Source organism: Polypterus senegalus, chromosome 11, assembly GCF_016835505.1.
Source record: "Polypterus senegalus isolate Bchr_013 chromosome 11, ASM1683550v1, whole genome shotgun sequence".
Taxonomy (NCBI): domain Eukaryota; kingdom Metazoa; phylum Chordata; class Cladistia; order Polypteriformes; family Polypteridae; genus Polypterus; species Polypterus senegalus.
The window spans coordinates 26,690,265-26,710,224 of NC_053164.1; the positions used below are offsets into that span (position 1 = coordinate 26,690,265).

Genomic DNA, 19,960 nt, shown 5'->3' on the forward strand with positions numbered 1-19,960 from the left:
AGTGCGTTTAAAGTTCTTGGGCTGAAACTGTTTCTGAACCGCGAGGTAGCGTGTTCTTGAAGCTGTATACCGATAATTCTCTTTTCGATCAGCTGCTGTTGTGATTCACACTCAGATACAGTGATATAAATACTCTGAGTGGTGCAGTGAGAGTAATATGGAAAAAGATGATCCGCTGTGGCAACTCCTAACGGGAGGAGCTGAAAGAAGAAAAAGAAGAAGAAGAAGAAGGTGCATTGAGAGTAACAACGCTAAAGCAGTTATGGTATTTGGAATACTATGGACCATTATATTGTTGCAAGTTAATTACAATCAGATGCATTACACTAATAAACAATATGCGTTAGTTTCAGTGTATTTATAAAGCCGCGTCTGGAAAATAAGGAGTAACCACACAGGAACAGTAGCATTGCTTTGACGCTGGGTGCCGCCAGTCTGCAAAACCGAACGGAGAACTTGCGTATGACAAGGTATGAGGTACCGTGGAAAAGTGCGTGGCTTTACACCAAGTTTAGGTTTTATACATCGCGATTTGAACGATGAAAAGTTCTTAGGCAACATTTCTGTGCTTACGCACCATTTATACATGAGGCACCTGATCACCAACAATGATTAGATAACTTATGGACATGAGATGTGTGTTCTTTCACATGGGATAAATTGAAGAGAGCAAAGTAAAATTATTAACTTTGGTATTTTGGTATACAGTAATCCCTCGCTATATCGCGCTTTGACTTTCGCGGTTTCACTCTATCGCGGATTTTAAATGTAAGCACATCTAAATATATATCACAGATTTTTCGCTGGTTTGCGGATTTCTGCAGACAGTGGGTCTTTTAATTTATGCTACACGCTTCCTCAGTTTGTTTGCCCTGTTGATTTCATACAAGGGACGCTATTGGCGGATGGCTTAGAAGCTACCCAATCAGAGCACGTATTACATATTAACTAACACTCCTCAATGCTATAAGATATGCATCCCGCACGGAGCTCGATTGTTTGCTTGTCTCTGCCTCTATCTCACCCTCTCTGACATTCTCTGCGCCTGACGGAGGGGCTGTGAGCAGAAGTGCTGTTTGCTTAAAAGATACTGACGCTCTTCTAAAAAAATGCCGCTTTATTGCGGTGCTTGGCATATTTAAAAGTACACTTATTGATTTTTTGATTGTTGCTTTAATCTCGCTCTCTCTTTCTGACGTTCTCTGCGCCTGACGGAGGAGATGTGAGCAGAGGGGTTGTTTGCATAGAGGCTGTTTGCTTAGAAGATACTAACGCTCGTCTAAAAATGCCGCGGCAAACTTAAAAGCACAAGTATTGATTTTTTGATTGTTTGCTTTTCTTTGCGAGCGCTCTCTCTCTCTCTCCCTCTGAAATTCTCTGCTCCTGAAGAGAAGAAGATCTATTTGCATTCTTTTAATTGTGAGAAAGAACTGTCATCTCTGTCTTGTCATGGAGGACAGTTTAAACTTGTGACTAAAGGGTGTTATTTCATGTCTAGAGGGCTCTAATAATGTTAACAGTGTGGGAGAGTTTATAAGGGCTTAAAATATATAAAAATAACTACACAAACATATGGTTTCTACTTCGCGGATTTTCGTCTATCGCGGGGGTTCTGGAACGCAACCCCCGCGATCGAGGAGGGATTACTGTATTATAAATGGTAGCATACTGGCACAGTTGTTACCACCTCTGCTTCACTCATAGATCATACACCTCTAGACCTGGGTTGAAATCCAAGCCTGTCCACTATGCCTGTGAGGAGTCTGAAGATTCTAAATGTTTCCAGGTTTCTGGGATTTCCTCCAAAATATCAAAGGTAATGCTTTAGTTTATATATCAGTTATAGACAGATATTAACAGCGTCTCTGCGTTATATGTGCAGGTTAAGTTGTTTAACAGAAACTTGAATGGCATATCCTGGTCAAGGATAAGTTTCTGGCTTGTTCTCAATATTGCCAGGATTAACTTTTGCTCCCCACAGATGTGGAATTGAATTCAGTTAATTTAAATATGAGAATTTAGAAAATGTGAAGATCTTAACATCAGGCAACATGGTAAGATTGTAAAAAAGCACAAAGTTAGCACAAAGCTTTTCATATGAAAAAGAGTTACTGTGTAATTACCTTGTAACTGTGAACTGGAGTCAACTTATTAAAAGATTTTCATTTGTATATTGTCATCCTCAACCCTGATATTATTCTATTATGACTTTGTCTGAGCAGCATCCAGTCAGGATGGATTGGGATTTCTTGGTAGCTGACCTACTGGATCTTTTAAATATTGTGATGACTGTCATGGTATATCATATATAATCAGATTGTATTCTGTGGTTTTTATCTCTACATTGTTTGCACTGTTAACTATTCACATGTTGGTGACATAATTGATTCACTCATTTGATCCCATGTTCTACTAGGGGGTATTATCCTGGGCTTTTGAGTGTAAAGCAATCACTTTCATAGTTTTTCACTTATTCACAGCTGCTAATGAAGCATATCTATAAATTTAAGAAGAGTATTCCTGCCATTATGGGGTTACCGGGGTCATCTCATGGAGGAAGGCCTGGATGGAGTGCCTGCAGGAATCTGCCTGGCAGCCAGGCCTGCCACAGGCCCTCCTATAAGCCCTCTGCCTGCAGGAGGAATAGCAGCAACATGCGATGTGACCTGGGTGATGGTCGAAGGGAGAAGCTTTTGTGAACTGGCACCCAAATACATTAACTCTTGGGACATTAAATATCACCTTTCTTGCAGGGAAAGAGCCAGAAATGCTGGGTGAGGCGAAATACTTCCAAACTAGACATTGTGAATGCTGCAGAAGGGGCATGTGCTGGCCCTCCAGAAACCCCCTCTTAAACAGTTTTTCAATAGAAAAGAAACACACTCTTTCAGTACCTCTTTGTGGGGTCATCTGCCAGCTTGCCACGCGACTTGCTCCTCGTGCGGGGCTACAAACATTTAAAAGATCAAGCTGCAGACATCCTGTGGTCTCTCATTCTCCTGTCTCTTTTTCCCCAGACTTCCTCCGCTCTAGCCATTGCTGCCAGCCCGCTGGGTTCCCTTGATGAAGAAGACTTTGTGTTCTTTTGAGCAGGAGTTGGGGCTGACTCCGGTGTGATACTTTGACAGCTGTTTCCTGTAATGCCGGTTCACCTCTGTAAGAGACTTGTGTTTGTAACTGACAGAACAACAATAACATTTCTACTGCTTGAACTCTCCTGTGCAACTTTATGACCCAAGATTGACAATATAGTTGGGTATCACATCCATCCACTCAATTGACTTTGGAATCAAATCCTTCAAAAGAGGCTGGATTCCTCCTTACTCTGGAGTTGTCTTGGTAAAAGGCATCAGGCAACAGTGGGCTTCTTATTGACGCCTTGCCTGATCAATGCCATGTTCGAGTTTGTCCCGGAGAATGAGAAGGCTGCCCCATGCAGCTAAAGGTGGCAGAGGGGAAGACTCTAACTGCCACATATGCTTATGCACCAAAGGTCAGTTTGAAGTGCCTGGAAGGATTCTGGAAAGGGTCCAAGCTGAGGATCCCATAGTTCTGCTGGGCAGATTCAACACCTATGTGAGTAATGATGGAGACACCGGGAGAGACACCTCCCTAATCTAAACCCAATGTATGTTTTGTTAACGGAATTCTGTGCTAGGTATGGTTTGTTCATAGCAAACATCATGTCTGGACATAAGTTGGCTCATTATTGTACTTAGTACCAGAGTACCTTAGGCCAAAGAAATATGATTGATTTTATAATTGTATCATCAGATTTGTGGCCTTATGTTCTGGATACTCTGGTGAAGAGAGGGACAAGTTGTGAACTGATCATCACCAGGTGGTGATCTGAGTCAGATGGCTGGGGAGGCACCTTACAGACCTGGAATGCCCAAGTGAGTAGTGAGTGTGGATTGGGGACATCTGGGATAGGCCTCTGTCCAGGATACTTTCAACTCCAACTTCCCATTGAGCTCTTCCCAGATCAGGGGAGGCTGGGGACAGTGTCTGAATGTGCCTTATTTAAAGCATTCATTATGGAAGTGGCTGCAAAGATATGTGGCCTGAAGGCCATAGATACCTCTTGTGGCGGCTTCCCAAAGATCCAATGGTGAACACCAGAACTGAGGAATTCCATCAGGCTAAAGAAGGAGGCCTTCCATGTACGGTTGGCACCGGAGACTCCCAAAGAAGCAGAAAGGTACCAACAGGCCAAAAAAGCTGTGGCCTTTGCGGTCAGGTAAGCAAAAAAACAGGATTTAGGAGAAGTTCAGAGAGAGACCATGGAAAACAACTAAAAGGTTTTGGTAAACCATCAAACAACTCAGAATGGGAAGGCAGGGCTTCACACAGGCTGTTCTCAGCAAGAGTGGAGAAGTGCTGAGCTGGACTGAGGATGTAGTCTGGCGGTACAAGGAATGCTTTGAGGAGCACCTGAACTTGACCTCTTTGGAGAAGGAAGAGCCAGATGCTGATAGGGGTTCAATGTCAATTTCCCTGAAGGAGGTCACTGAGTTAAGTAACTCCAGCATTTTACTTTCTTGAGGATTTTGGAGGGGTCATGGGGGTGCACCCAATCAGTCTACACGTGTTTTGTGGACTTAGAGAAGGCATATGAATGTGTTCTTTGAGGGATTTTGGGTGTTGGGAGAGTACAGGATTTCAGGGCCCTTAAAAAGAGCAATTTTGTCCCTGTACAATCACAGTGAGAGCCATGTCCACATACATAGAAAAACATTAGCTCCATTCCCAATGACTGTGGAACTCCTCTAGGGTTGTTCTTTGTCTCCTATCCTGCTTGTGATTTCCATGGACAGGGAATCAAGGAATAGTTGAGGTTGGGGCATTATGATGACCTTAGAACTGCATTGCTGATTTTGCAGAGAACTGGTCCTGTTGGTTTCAATGGGCAGGGAACTCCAGCAAACACTGGGAGAGTTTACTACCAAGTGTGAAGCAGCAGGGATGAGGATCAGCATCTCCTAATTTGAGGCCATGGTTCACATTAGAAAAAGTGGTGGACTGTCCTTCTCTAAGTAGGAGGTAAGTTACTCTGTTAAGTGGAGGAGTTTACTGTATGTACCCCAGGGTCTTGTTTGCGAGTGAGCAGAAAAGGGGTGGTGAGATCAACAGATGGATCTGGGAAGTGAGTAAAGTTATGTGGTTCCTATACCAATCCATAAAGTTGAAAAATTAGCTGAGTCAGAAGGCAAAACTCTTGATTTACCAGCTGATTCCTGCCCTTGTCTGTGAGTTTTGGGCAATGATTGAAAGAAAGAGATTGCAAGTATAAGTGGCTGAAATGAGCTTTCTTGACAGGATGTATGCACTTTCCCTTAAAGATTGGATGAGAAGCATAGACATCCTGGGGAGACACAGAGTGGAGCCATTGACCCTAAAATTGAGAGGGGACAGTTAAGATGGTTTGGGTATATGATATGGATGACTCCCAGATGCCTCCACATATAGGATTTTAAGGGCTTGACCATCTGGGAGAACACCCTGTGAAAGAACCAGGGTCCGTTAAGACGATTATATCTTCCAGATGTCCTGGGAATCATTAAGATCCAACATGAGTTGGCAAGTGTAGGGAAAGGGACATACAAGCCTCACTGCTAACTTTCCCTCATAATCCAGTCTCAGATAAGTGATGGAAAATGAATGAAGTAGCCTTACTGGTGAATTTGGTTCTGTGCACACTCACTGGATAGCCCAGTTATGGTTTCAGTTTATTTTGGTATTTGTGTAGTTTTCATTTTATTTACCTTACTGTTTTACTTTGTCTGCTTGATTTACCTGGATTGAATTATATTAATCATCGTGGCTTTTCAGACTTCTCAGCGACTATTCAAATCTTTCATCCTTTTTTAAGTCAGATCACTTGCTTTAAACTTTAGATGGTCACCTTTCTCCAAAAGGACCAAGGAGTGGCATCGTTTCCTTTTCATAAAATCGACAGACATAATGGCTAACACAGTACAACAACCTAGTACTACATATAATCAACAGTAATTTCAGAGGTATTTCAAGTAAAAAAAAAAAAAGACAAACCTTATACTACCTATCTAATCACAACACTGTTGCAAACGTTCATGGGAGAGATGTAAACTCAGGGGTTCCCGCGTATGGTTCTTACACGCTATTGACGAGTTAACCCGTTATCCCAGACAGAACAATAATGAGGACTCGATCAGACAACATATTATTGATATATTCTGCATTTGCCATGCATATGTCCGACAACGGTTTTGATTGCTGCCGGTGATAGGATTCACAATTAAGTTTTTAGAAAAGTGGTAATACCGGTAAATACTAATGACATTCTTTCAGATTTTTAAATCTATTTATTAAAATATTGAATGATTTAGTTTAATGCTATTTTAATAGCTAGCTGGGAAAATTAATGCCACTACTATGTGTGCGCATGTCTATAGACCTATGCAGTATAGACCTGTAGAATAAGTTACCTACCTGAAATATAAGATCATGTAATATGTAGTCAAAGTAAAATTGCACGTATTAAGGATTTTATTACATGATGTTGCGTTCTATTAAATCTCAGTATATTGATTTTATATAGACGTGTAGGTTCCGACGCCGCTTTTTTAGACATTTGCAAGGCGCCATAAACAGACGAAACCTGGGCAAATGATTACCCTAAGTCAATGAAGATTTGAGAGAACACCTCAGAGTACCCAGGCGGAAAGACAAAAAACCTGAGAAACACACAAACTATGATTAGTTGCTGCGTTGAACCCGCGTTACTAGAATTGCTAGGCAGTTGCTATTGTGAGGCGTCCATACCGCCCATATTGAGCACGTACCAGTGTTATTAAAATATAATATCGTCTTTTTCTGTACAAAGTAGAATTTGAGATAGACGTGCTGCAAAGGAACCAATTGGCACATAGCTGCACCCAGTGACGGAAATGCCCTTTGACTATTGACAAAACAATCACGTGAACTTGAATTTATTTACGAGTAACTCTTCCGTCTTTATTGTTATTAATGATCAAGTATGGAGCTCTTTGGGACGCTGGTTCTGGCCTCGATCGTCTTGGGTCTGCTGTTCCTCTTATTTAGAAGGGACTCGTCTCGCTACAGCAAGATGCCGCCCGGACCGACCCCACTGCCTTTTATCGGTAACATACTTCAGCTGGACTCCAAGGCTGTCCACGAGAGTATTATGAAGGTTAATAACGTTCAATTTCCACATATTCTCTTGTAGTGTTTTCATGTAAAAAGGGATTTAAAAATAATTACTTTACTTGTCTTTTGTCTGGTAGCTGAAAGAGACGTATGGAAATGTGATGACTGTGCACCTGGGCACGCAGCGTCTTGTGGCTCTTGTCGGGTTCGATGCGGTTTACGAAGCGCTGGTGCAACAGGCTGACGCGTTTGCTGGAAGATCGGTGTCACCACTGATTATGAAGCTCACCGGTGACTTTGGTAATAATCTCGTTTCGTTATAGCTAATGTCTTACGTTTAGTTTAAAAAAAAAAACTATACAAGACGATTTAACCTTAGAGACGCCATTGTATTCAATTTCAAACTACAGCTTCTGAATTCTCTATTTTATGCCACCTATGACTTGCGAATGTTACGTGAGCCTTTGCAAATCTTATTATCTTGAACAGAAGGTGTGATTTGCATAATAGAAAAGTACAACGTGCCATTATAGAAAGAGTGTCAGATTACAATGCGGCTCTGACGAAAAGACCCAAATCCTTTATAGAATAGCATTAATGCGCATATTCACTGGAAGGCATTGAGTTGATTCAAATGTACCTGAGAAATGTGAACCCAGGATTTAGACTCTTCTGATGAACCAGTTCTTACAGACTCTGGGATGCCTTCAGGAATCCTGACTTTCAAATGGTTAGATTGTTAAGTTTTGTTTATTTTAACGAAATACAAATAAACTCCAGTTATATCAATTCAATTTCAGAGCAGCAACGTTTAAACCGCATCTATTAAATGTTAAATGATACCCCAAAGCGCGTATTTTGTTGTCTACACCATTGGGTCTTGGAAACACAGAGCTGGAATAACCTTTTTAAAAAAATGCATCGATAAATAAAAAATAAGTCTTCTCCTACCTTCGTGCATTCTTTCGCATTTCACTTAACTAGATTGTTTTCCGTACTCACTGCCTTTATGACGAGATGGATTCACATATTTGGGCAAAATTTAAACTAATATCCCCAATATCTTTTAGTTTTCACTTTAGCTACATGCAGTATGCAGTGCATCAAATGGACCATTATTTCAATACATGTAGATTTAATTTACATTTATTTCTTAGGATATGCTTTTATTCAAAATTACTAATGAACAGTTGAATTCCTTGTGCATCGAGTTCGGCGAAAATGTTTGCCCAACTCCAGAACTGCATTTAAGGTAAAGGGAAGGAAGAACTGACATATTTTGAGTAGATTATAATGATGGAATGTGTCCCTAGGGGCTAGAGAAAAGTTTACCAACTGCTAGAACGATTGTTGTGTCCAAATATCTGATCTGATCTGTAAAGCAGTGCTAACCATAGCGCCAAGTTTTGTATTAACATGTTTTATGTTCTGTTATTTTGAAGTAATGTTAAATTTAATTTTGTAGTTCAAGATTAGTTTAGAGGTAGATAATGATTCTGTTTTAACGGGTTATTGTTTCTTTAAGAAAGGGTGCTGGGTTTCAGGGGTTAATGTAGGAAGTTAAGTTTTGTGTGTGGATAAATAAGGCTGTGAGATAAACACGCTTTTCCTTTCATATTTATAACTGTTGAACTATATAACGTGGAAAATAAACGTTGTTTGATTTACATAACAAAGTGGTGAGTTAATGTGAAAGGCCAAGGACTGGGTCCGCGTAAGTTCCTGCCGTAGCCGCACGTCGTTTCGCTCCTACATTAGTAAGAAAACCCGTCTTAACGTGGAATACACGAGTGGATTAAAAGGTCAAGAAACGTTCGTCGAAGAATAGGGAAACCAATCCGGCACTCCTGGAAGTGTGTTCCAAAATGACTGTAATATTGAACGAAGTAAGTGGAGTAAAGAACGCTTTAATGGACTTAACTAGCTACTGAACTGAGGCATTAGAAACCCTATTGTGTATTGCAAAGTATATAAAAAAAAGGGCAAATACGGAACAAGAAAAGGATTCAGTCACAGGCAGGGCTGGATTTAGACTTGATAAGGCCCTGAGCTATTTGAGACATGGGGCCCTTTATAAGTCCAGATATTCTATGTAAGTGCCAAATATGATTTGTTTTAAGGGGCCACAAGAAGGCGGGGGCCCTAAGCTATAGCTTGTGTAGTTTATACGTAAATCCTGCACGGGACAGGGGAAAAACGGCAAGTCGAATTAACAACCAAGGCTATGGAGGATGCTTTAGAAAGGCAAATAGGTTTAAGAAATTTTAAATTGGGTCAGCTTACAGGAAAAAAGAATGAAATATTTAATTTAATGGATAATGATGGTAATATGGGTGTTGCCAAAACCAGATTGTTAACAGAGTTTAAAGAACTTTTTGAAGAATTGAATGACTTAAACAGATCTGTTAAAGCACTGTTACACCAGGACAAAATGAATAAGGATCAGCAGAATTGGTTTGAGCCCAAGGCAATTTCATTCAGTGAATTTACAGAAGAAGTTAATATTTGGATTAATGACATATTGTAGAGAAGAAGCAAGAAAAATTAGTGAAGGAAACTCTCCTGGATACAGCGAGAAAGAAAGTCTAGAAAATCTTAAACAAATTCTCTGCGTTCTGCAGCATCCTCCGCATGCTTAAAGGCAGAGCTAGAAAAGGCTGCATTGTTAGCTAAGGCAGAAGCACTGAAGAAAAGGCAGAGTTTAAAGGAGCAGAAATTAAACTTAAGACTGAAAGAGAACAACTTGAACTTCAGGCTGCACTTGCTGCTACTGATGCACAGCTTAAGGTTTTGCAAAAAAATGAAGCGGTACTGACAGCAAGTGACATAATGGTGATACAGAGAAAATAACTGTTTCTGGCATATAGTTAAAGGTGAACAGCAGGATACATATGATGAACTTTATTTACCGCCTGTTTCAATTAGGACTTGTCAGCCTAATAACAAAGTGAGAGGTCAGGCAGACAGACTTGGTTCACACACTGGTGGTGCTGGACATTTGAAGGCTCTGCAGATTCAGAGGTTTTGTTTGCTGTAATGCAAAAACAGAACAATATTACAGAATCTTTGGCTATTCAAAAAAAGATCATTTACATTACTGTGTCATCTCAAAGCATTCCCATCTTCAAGGGAGACCCTCTGATATGTCAACTGTTTGTCAGAACATTTGAAAATGGCATAGAAAGTAAAACAGACAACAGCAGGGATCGCTGTACTTTATGGAGCAGTACACTAGTGGCCAGTGCAGGGATTTAGTGAGATGTTGTTTTCACATGGATCTCAAGCAGGGTTACTGCAAGTTCAAGAGAATCCTGAAAGAGCATTTTGGAGATAAATGTAAAATCTCCGTTGTATACAGAGATGAAACTTTAAATTGGCCTACCATTAAAGCAGAAGACTGTGATTCACTTAATTTGTATGCCCTTTTTCTGACTAGTTGCATTAGTTCAATGACAGATACAGAATATATGGAAGAGATGGACAATGCTAATATGCGTGCAATTGTTTCTAAGCTGCCATATAAGTTGAGGGAAAAGTGCAGGAATGTGGTCTGCGATTTTCAATAAAAACAAAAGCACAGGACTAAATTTAAAGACATTGTTGAGTTTGTTAACAAATAATCTAAAGTTGCATTACACCCATTGTTTGGGGACTTAAGGGACAAAAACAGAGGGCAAACAAAGTCTCCATTAGAAATCAAGTCAGAGAAAAAAGGGAATAAAAGAAACTTTATCACTGCAGCAACACAAAGGTGGCCACAAGGTTGTCAGCACAGATTTATCCTCAAAAGAGAACAAAAGAGTGCAAATCACCCCTAATGTTGTACTTAATAAGCCTGGCCTTTTTTGTCAATGGCCTATACTTCAGTTGCTTGAAGCCCGGGTATATGATTTAATCCTGTGAGGAGAAATTATGTTGGCAACTGTTTTCATTGATATACCCTACACTGTATCACATAAAAACTAAAGATAAAGCAACACATAAGGAAGGGGATCCAGAGGAAACCACGACAACCGTGACCAGTGAATTTATTATGCAGAAAATAAAGAATGTGCTGCCACAGGGCCAGGGACACAGACAGCTTTATTGCCAGGCAGTAATGCCTCTTTGTGCACAGAAGAGCTTATGAATGAGCTAAACATTTGGGGATAAAAGGGTATAATTCTGTTGACCACTATGGGAGAGCAAAAGGTTGTTCATAATTGTGTTGTAACATACCTGGAGGTGAGCAGTTTCAATAACAACAACTTCATTGGTCTCACAGAAGTTTTCTCTCTAAAATAATTCCAGTGAACAAAGATAACATCCCACAGCAGGTTGATATATGGCCTTATCTAAGAAGAGTGGAAACCACATGAGTCAATGCAGAAATAGGACTGCTGATTGGCACTAACATACCAAAGACATTAGAACTAGAGGAGGTAATCCACAGTGTAGACAAAGGAACATAAGCTGTGAAGACTGTGCTAGGGTGGACAGTGAATGGACCACTGAGAGGGGCCAGCAGCAAAGGAACAAAACATGGAATAAGACAAGTACTGTCAAAACGAATATCTGTGGCCAAAACCAAAAGAATTGTGGAGTCAGCAATTCAAATATGACTTTCCAGAAGGCAGCCAAGAAGAACAATTGGAGATGTCAAAGGTGAATCTCTTGTTTATGGACAGAGTGTCTCCTTCATCCCATTTAATAAATCTGGACAATATTATATAGGGTTACTATTAAAGAATCCAAAAGTAATTATGCCTAACAATCATACATTAACTGAGCAATGTGCATTAAATTTGAAAAGGAATTTCATAACAAATTCTTCATTTCATGTGGATTATCTCACCTTCATGAATGATATAATCATTATAGGGTATGCAGTAAAAGTTCCAGATAAAAGACAGAGTTGCATAGATGGAAAGATGTGGTATATATGTATATTATGTGTGTGTGTGTGTGTGTATATATATATATATATATAAGTCTGTGCAGGCTTTCCTGATAAGTTTATTCAGGTATTGTGCTTACTTTGAGTTCAAGTTGCTTCCCCAGGAGACCACAGTGTAGAACACCACACTGGCTACTATGAACTGATAGAAACTTTCCAGTAGGTTTCTGCACACATCAAAAGACCTGAGTCTCCTTAGCAAGTACAGTCTGCTCTGGCCTTTCTTATTGTTTATATGGACCCCTAGGTACCTGTAGCTCTGCACCACTTCCTCGTCCTTTCCCTGAATGGTGACTGGTCTCAGAGGCTCCTTGGCATGCCTAAAATCTAAAGTGAGCAACTGTCCCTTTCAATCTCTCCGTATGTGCCTTAATAAATAGATACCTCACATTTACATAGTCTACGTGATTTTAATATAACTGAAAAAATGTGTTAGTGGAGGGTGATCTGGGTCCAGAGAAAATCTGCATGTCTAGTGCTGGCTAGCAGGCTGGTAATCAATGATCCCACCAGCAGAGGGTGACTGTTGAAGAGTGTCCATTGACCAGAAGCTCCTATGAAATGATTCAATTGTTCCTGTCCAATATAAACATTTTTATGTTTTAATTTCATGAAAAGGGGAATAAATGTATTCACTCCTGATTTTGGGTGGAATAACTGGTCTTTAATTTCAAAGCTAATTCCATACTATAAGTACACTAGTGCTACTCATCGCATTGTTCTCCATTTGTCAATGGTGGCTCCTATTCTGTCAACTAGGTTTGTGATGTCATTTTTATTTGGTTCAGGTAGTGCATGAAATGGCTTTGAAGAAGAGTCAGCATCCATTGTGAAATTGTGCCTTTTCTGGCAGTAACACCATACCAGTATGTCATTGTTCCCATGGGTGAACAAAAATGTAGGGCAATTTTTTACTCTGTGGTGTGCTGGGCTCTTAATATCATTTGAAGAGAAACTTGCTATATCAGCAAACTGATTAAGAAAGCATGTAAAGTTATGTAATGCTCTATTGCCCTGCTGGAGGTAATAATGAATGAGAAAATGTACACAAAACTGAGTGCTATTATGAACAATGCTACACATTCCAGGGATGTTATACAAATGGTGACTGTGTGCTCTGACCTCCAAATGTCATACGAAAAGATAATTTCTCCTCAAGAATTAATAAGGTATACTAAAATCAAAAAATCCTTTCTCTGACACACTAACAATGAGGACTTTCGGTCAAGAAATGTTTTAGCAGAACTTTGTCAAGAAAAAATGACTGGGGGCCCTTTATACCAACAGCAATACATCTGCATAATGCTTCACTGGGACTGCTCTTTTATCTTTTGCCATGTCAGACATTTTCTGCTTTTATTAATTCTGGTGTGTATTTAAATGCAGTTGTTATTGCTGGTTCTCTATATCTTGTGCTTCTGTAAAAGGCTATGCTTGTCTCTTGGAAATATTAAAGTAAACCTCTCTAGCTGTCTGAAGACTATTTGTATTCCTTTTATGTAGGACTAGATGCAGTTTATTTGTAATATTCTCTAGTGCCTCAGAAGTTTCAGAATAACCTCTAGTTATCTGCAATAGGTGTATTAATGATTTTCTTCCATTAAAAAAAATATGCACTGATTTTATTCTCATACTTGTTTTGTGTCTGTCTCTCTCTCCCTATTAGAGTTTATCCTCAAAGTTGGTAATGAGAAGAGTTAATATATGCAAAAATGGTTTTCTGTTAACAACAGCCATGGTGATAATGTTCTTTTTGCTTAACAGTGGTTTGCATCTTGGAAATCTGCCATGCAGGCCGTTTTTGCCCAGTCTCTTTCTTATGGTGGAGTCGTGAACACTGACCTTAATTGAGGCAAGTGAGGCCTGCAGTTCTTTAGACGTTGTCCTGGGGTCTTTTGTGACCTCTTGGATGAGTCGTCTCTGCGCTCTTGGGGTAATTTTGGTCGGCCGGCCACTCCTGGGAAGGTTCACCACTGTTCCATGTTTTTGTCATTTGTGGATAATGGCTCTCACTGTGGTTCGCTGGAGTCCCAAAGCTTTAGAAATGGCTTTATAACCTTTACCAGACGGATAGATCTCAATTACTTCTGTTCTCATTTGTTCCTGAATTTCTTTGGATCTTGGCATGATGTCTAGCTTTTGAGGTGCTTTTGGTCTACTTCTCTGTGTCAGGCAGCTCCTATTTAAGTGATTTCTTGATTGAAACAGGGGTGGCTACGGAAATTGAACTCAGGTGTGATACACCACAGTTAGGTTATTTTTTAACAAGGGGGCAATTACTTTTCACACAGGGCCATGTAGGTTTGGATTTTTTCTCCCTAAATAATAAAAACCATCATTTAAAAACCTCATTTTGTGTTTACTTGTGTTATATTTGACTAATGGTTAAATGTGTTTGATGATCAGAAACATTTTGTGTGACAAACATGCAAAAGAATAATAAATCAGGAAGGGGGCAAATAGTTTTTCACACCACTGTATCTATCTATCTATCTATCTATCTATCTATCTATCTATCTATCTATCTATCTATCTATCATTTTTGTGTATCTTTGTGTTGAAATATGTGGCTTAAGGGAATTTTTTACTTTCCCATCTAGAGGGAAATAACCCAGAAACATTTGTTGAAATAAACAAAGTAATGCTATGTATTTATAACATAAGGATAATAGAACACGGATATATCTCTCTATTATATAGAAAAAAAAATTCAAGTCCTGCGAGTCGAGACTTTGGCCATAACATGTTTTCAAGTCACGCCCTCCTCTCAACCATAGAAAACCACACATTCGTGTTAATGCTTTTGACAGACACAATTATTGCTCTCTCAGCTCTTATAAATTTTAACGTTCTCCTCACTGTAAATTCCCAATTAACGAAGATGTATTATGTGCAAATCTTATTGAAGAATTTCATCACGAAGGGTTATCAACAATAAAAATGAGTAAATGGGTAATCCTAGCACCGAGAAACAATGAAGCCAAACAAATTAATGCCAAAAATGTTGATTGGTTACACTGCAAATTGGTTAAATGTGTATCAATCGACTATGCTGAAACAGTTGGTGGTAATCATGCAGAAGATGAAAACATCAGCCGCACTAATTACTGTAAAAAGAAGGATGTATCCAAGAGAGGTAATATTACAGTACATCTTCAGGGGATAACATTAACCAACAAAGGAGATCTTGATACAGTATGCCATTCGTATTAAAACATTAACAGTTTCCTGTTAGAATAGCTTTTGCAAAGACAATTAACAAATCTCAGAGCCAAATATTAGAAAAAGTCATTTTATTTAATAGCGAGAAAGAAACGAAATTCAATCATCGGCAGTTATACATGGCGTCGTCACGATGAAAGTCCAAACACAGAATCAAAATTCAATGTGATATTAACGAATATTTAATTAAAAAATAGTTTTTACTTAAGTTTTACAGTTAAAGTGTAAGTTTAAAAAGTATTTGTGTGTTAATTTCAAAGCCAAACAGAACAACATGGTATTACGCAACAACTAACTCTAACGGAAAACATTAAACATAATTTAATTTCAAATTATTACATTTTACTATTTTTAATATGGTTAATTACTCACTGTAATGTGAAATAGTAAATTGTACATCCACATCCCCATACACAAGTGGCAGTACTGCAAAGAGGGTAGCGTGTAGAACAAGCACTGGGGTTGGCGAATGAAGCGAGCAGGGGCAAAGCTCCCTACTGCAAATATATGAATATAGATATTTAGAAAAAAGAAACTAACAAAAAACACAAAACATACAATTACAAAAGCTTAGTTTAACTTTTTTTATCTAATCGAAAAAGTCATTAAGCTTAGACAGAATGTTCCTTTCTTATAGTTAAAGAAAATAATTTATGAATTTTGATTTTTCAGTTTGTGAGGTTAAAATGGATGTTGCATGAATGTATATAAGGAGGAATACAGGTCTTGCCATTGGCTTGTTGGGTGTAAGCTTTTCCTCTTGGTTGACCACTGATGCAAACATCTGTCCATCAGTGTAACTCATTCTTGATTTATGGTTCTTTGTTCAGAACTTGTGTCCATCTTGTACCTTAGAGACAGATGTCTCTGACTGTTTTATTGTCTGGTATTTGTCATCTTATCAAATAAGGCTGAAGGTGCTACCTTCCAAACGGTGTCTGGGGGCAGATGACTAAGCCTGAATTTTGGTTCCCACCTGGCAAAATGCATAATTCCAGTCTATCCTACATGGCATGTCACATTGGGAAAAAAAAATGTACCACACTCCTCGGCAGTACATATATAAGTGATTTTACCAGTGTAGTATGGAATACATTCTTTAAAAAGCTGCTGAAATGAACACCAGTAAATGTTGAAATGTGAACTAAGTTTTAGGGAACAGTATTACTAGCTTCTCCACCCAAAACACCCAAAAACAGAAAAAAGAAAAACCTTTAAATCTCCAAAAAGCTAAAGAGCTAAAATCACTATGCCCCACACACTCACCTCGCAGATAACGTCTCAACCCACTTCTGTTAGCAGATGAGAATTGTACAGAATTTATATCCAAACAAATCAGTTTCTTCCTAGAAACAAATACATCCTCAGAGATTTCTGCAGGAATTCTCTGGGAAACTCTGAAGGCCTTCTTAAGAGGACAGATTATTTCATATCTTTCCCACAGAATTAAATTAGAAACCAAGAAAGTATTAGAGCTAAAAAGCAAAATTACTAGAATAGATGAAGAACATGCCAGGTTTCCAAGTGAGGCTTTACATAGGAAAAGGCAGGTCAGAACTCAACCTCTTGACAACTAAAGAACCTAAACAACTAATTTATAAGTCCAGACATCATTACTATGAACATGGAGAGAAAGCTAATAAGCTTTTAGCTCAACAAATCCACAAGCAAGAAGTCTGCAACGCAATCCCAGTAATCACCAACATGAACTGAGACAAAATCATCGACCATAAAAATATAATGTACACATTTAGAGACCACTATAAATCCTTATATTCTACTGAGTTTAAAGAAGACAGCACACAATCTAATACATTTCTGGATACGTTACAGATACCACAAATAGATCCTTTTAATGTGGAGGAACTAGATAAACTTCTGGCGCTGTCAGAATTACTATATGCTATAAAGTCATTTCAAGGCAGGAAAGCAGCAGGTCCTGATGGCTACCCTGCAGAATTTTATAAGAAATTCTCCATTTAGCTAGCTCCCCTCCTATTAGCAATATTTAAAGAAGCTAGTGACAGTCAAACTCTTCCTCAAATTTTTCGCCAAGCATTAATCACCGGTTTTCCTAAACAAAATAAGGATGTATTATAATGTGCATCATACAGACCAATTTCACTTTTGAATAAAGACGTTAAGATACTCTCAAAAATCGTAGCTAGAAGGATGGAGAAAGTGCTCACTTCGGTAAAGTCACAAGATCAAACTGAATTTATCAAGGGTCAACACTTATCTTCCAATCTTAAACGCCTGTTTAAGGTAATATACTCACCAACAAAGTCAAACACCCCAGAAATATTATTTTCATTGGATGCAGAAAAAGCATTTGACATGATTGAATGGAAATACCTTTTCACTACATTGGAGAAATTTGGGTTTGGCCCGAACATTTCTGCATGGATCAAACTACTGTACTGTATACCAATCCAGAAGCTTCAATTTGTATCAAAAACATTTGTTCAGACTACTTTAAACTAGAACGTGGTACCAGACAAGGATACACATTGTCACCACTACTGTTTGCAATCGCCATTGAACCACTGGCAGTTCACTGTCGAAATGCTGATCAGATAAAGGGGATTATGAGAGAAGGACTGGAACAGAAAATTTCATTATATGCAGATGATATGGTACTGTATATATCAGACCCACAAAATTCTGTGCCTGCAGTCTTAACAGCACTCACAGAATTTCAAAAGATCTCTGGTCTCAGAATTAATCTGAATAAAAGTGTACTCTTTCCAGTGAATTCTCAAGCATATAATATTAGATTAGACACTCTACCTTTTATCATTGCAGAACAGTTTAAATACCTAGGGGTAAACATAAAGCTCTTTATCAGCAAAATTTCACCGTCTGCATGGAAAAAATGAAGCAAGACTTGCATAGATGGTCAACCCTTCATTTCACTCTAGCTGAAAGAATTAACACTGTTAAGATGAATATTCTTCCTAAGCTTCTTTTTTATTTCAAAACATTCCAATATATATCAATAAATCATTTTATAAGCAATTAGATTCAACAATAACCTCATTTATTTGGAACTCAAAACATCCACATATCTAAAGAGCGACCCTACAAAGACCAAAGGCAGAAGGTGGCATGGCTCTACCTAACTTCCAGTTTTATTACTGGGCAGCAAACATACAAGGTATAAAAACCTGGACACAAATAGATGAACATACACAAGCCTGGTCCGTAATAGAAATAAAATCCTGCAGTACTTCTTTATATTCCCTGCTCTGTGCCCCAATAAATGCAAGTTATCTGCAATATACTAATAACCCAATTATGCTTAACTCACTCAGAATATGGAACCAATGCAGAAAGCATTTTAAGACGGAGAGACTTTTATCTGTGGCAAAAGAACCACCTTTTTCAACCTTCGCAAACATATGCAGTTTTTCATATCTGGAAAAAATTTGGGATTAACTTGCTTAGAGATCTTTATATAGACAACATCTTTGCATCCTATGAACAATTACATTCCAAATTTAACATTCCAGCTACACATTTCTTTCACTATCTTCAAATTAGGAACTTTGTTAAACAGAACCTGCCTGATTTTCCTCATCTTACACCCTTGTCCATGCTTGAAAAAATATTGCTGAATTTCAAGTACTCAGACACCATCTCTGCAATATATAAAATTAATTTACAGTCCCTCCCTTTAAAGATCCAAGAGGACACCTGGAAATACATCTCTTAATCAATATATCATAAAAGGAGTGGAAAGTAGCAATGCAGAGAATTCACTCGAGCTCCATATGCACAAAGCATACAATTATTCAACTCAAATTATATATCGAGCACATCTGTCTCGCCTAAAACTCTCCAAAATGTTTCCAGGGCATGATCCAACCTGCGAACGCTGCAATCAAGTCCCAGCCTCACTGGGTCACATGTTTTGGCCCTGCACCAAATTAACATCATTCTGGACCAAAATGTTTAATTACCTTTCAGACAGCTTTGGTCTCACAATCCCTCCTAACCCATTAACATCTGTGTTTGGTGTTCTTCCAGATGGGTTTACAGTGGAGGAGGACAAACAAACTGTGATTGCATTCACTACACTTTTGGCACGCAGACTTATTTTGCTAAACTGGAAGAATCCTAACTCTCCTCTTTTAAGTCAGTGGGAAACCGATGTTTTATACTATTTGAAATTGGAAAAAATCAAATACTCAGTTAGAGGATCTGTACAGATTTTTTCAAAACATGGCAGGATCTAATCAGTAATATTTTAGAATAAGCTCTTAAAGCACAGAGGAAGCAATTATTTCTGCATTTCTTTTTCTTCTCCATTCATCTCTATTGGCTTATCAAACTCATTAGTTTTAGCGTTAAGTTTTGCTCCATTGGCCTTGCTCTTTCTCTCAGGGTTGGGGGTCGACTTGTTTTGAGTCTTACTTTTTGTAAAAATTGATTGCTTTGTATGGAATGATTACAATAAAATTAATTTAAAAAATTTAAAAATAAAAAATGTTTTAATCTGTTTCACTTTTCACAATAGTGAAATCAAGTATGAACCAAATTTTAGTGCTAGCTCTGTGAAACTGAAATAAAAACTAGGAAATCAGCATTGATTAAAATATCCAACCTGTGAAACCAAACAAAATTCAACAAGGTGTTTAGTGTTGACTTCTG

At 38.6% G+C, this 19,960-nt stretch overlaps 1 protein-coding gene across 1 annotated transcript in view; it reads left to right on the forward strand.

Moving 5' to 3' along the window:
- Positions 1–6,954: 6,954 nt before the first annotated feature.
- LOC120538761 (cytochrome P450 2B4-like) overlaps positions 6,955–19,960 on the forward strand; it is a 44,011-nt gene continuing 31,005 nt past the window's right edge. The window contains exons 1-2 of the mRNA XM_039768217.1: positions 6,955–7,192; positions 7,287–7,449. Coding sequence (XP_039624151.1) covers positions 7,019–7,192; positions 7,287–7,449 — 337 coding nt within the window. The 5' untranslated portion in view covers positions 6,955–7,018. The remainder of the gene's footprint in view (positions 7,193–7,286; positions 7,450–19,960) is intronic.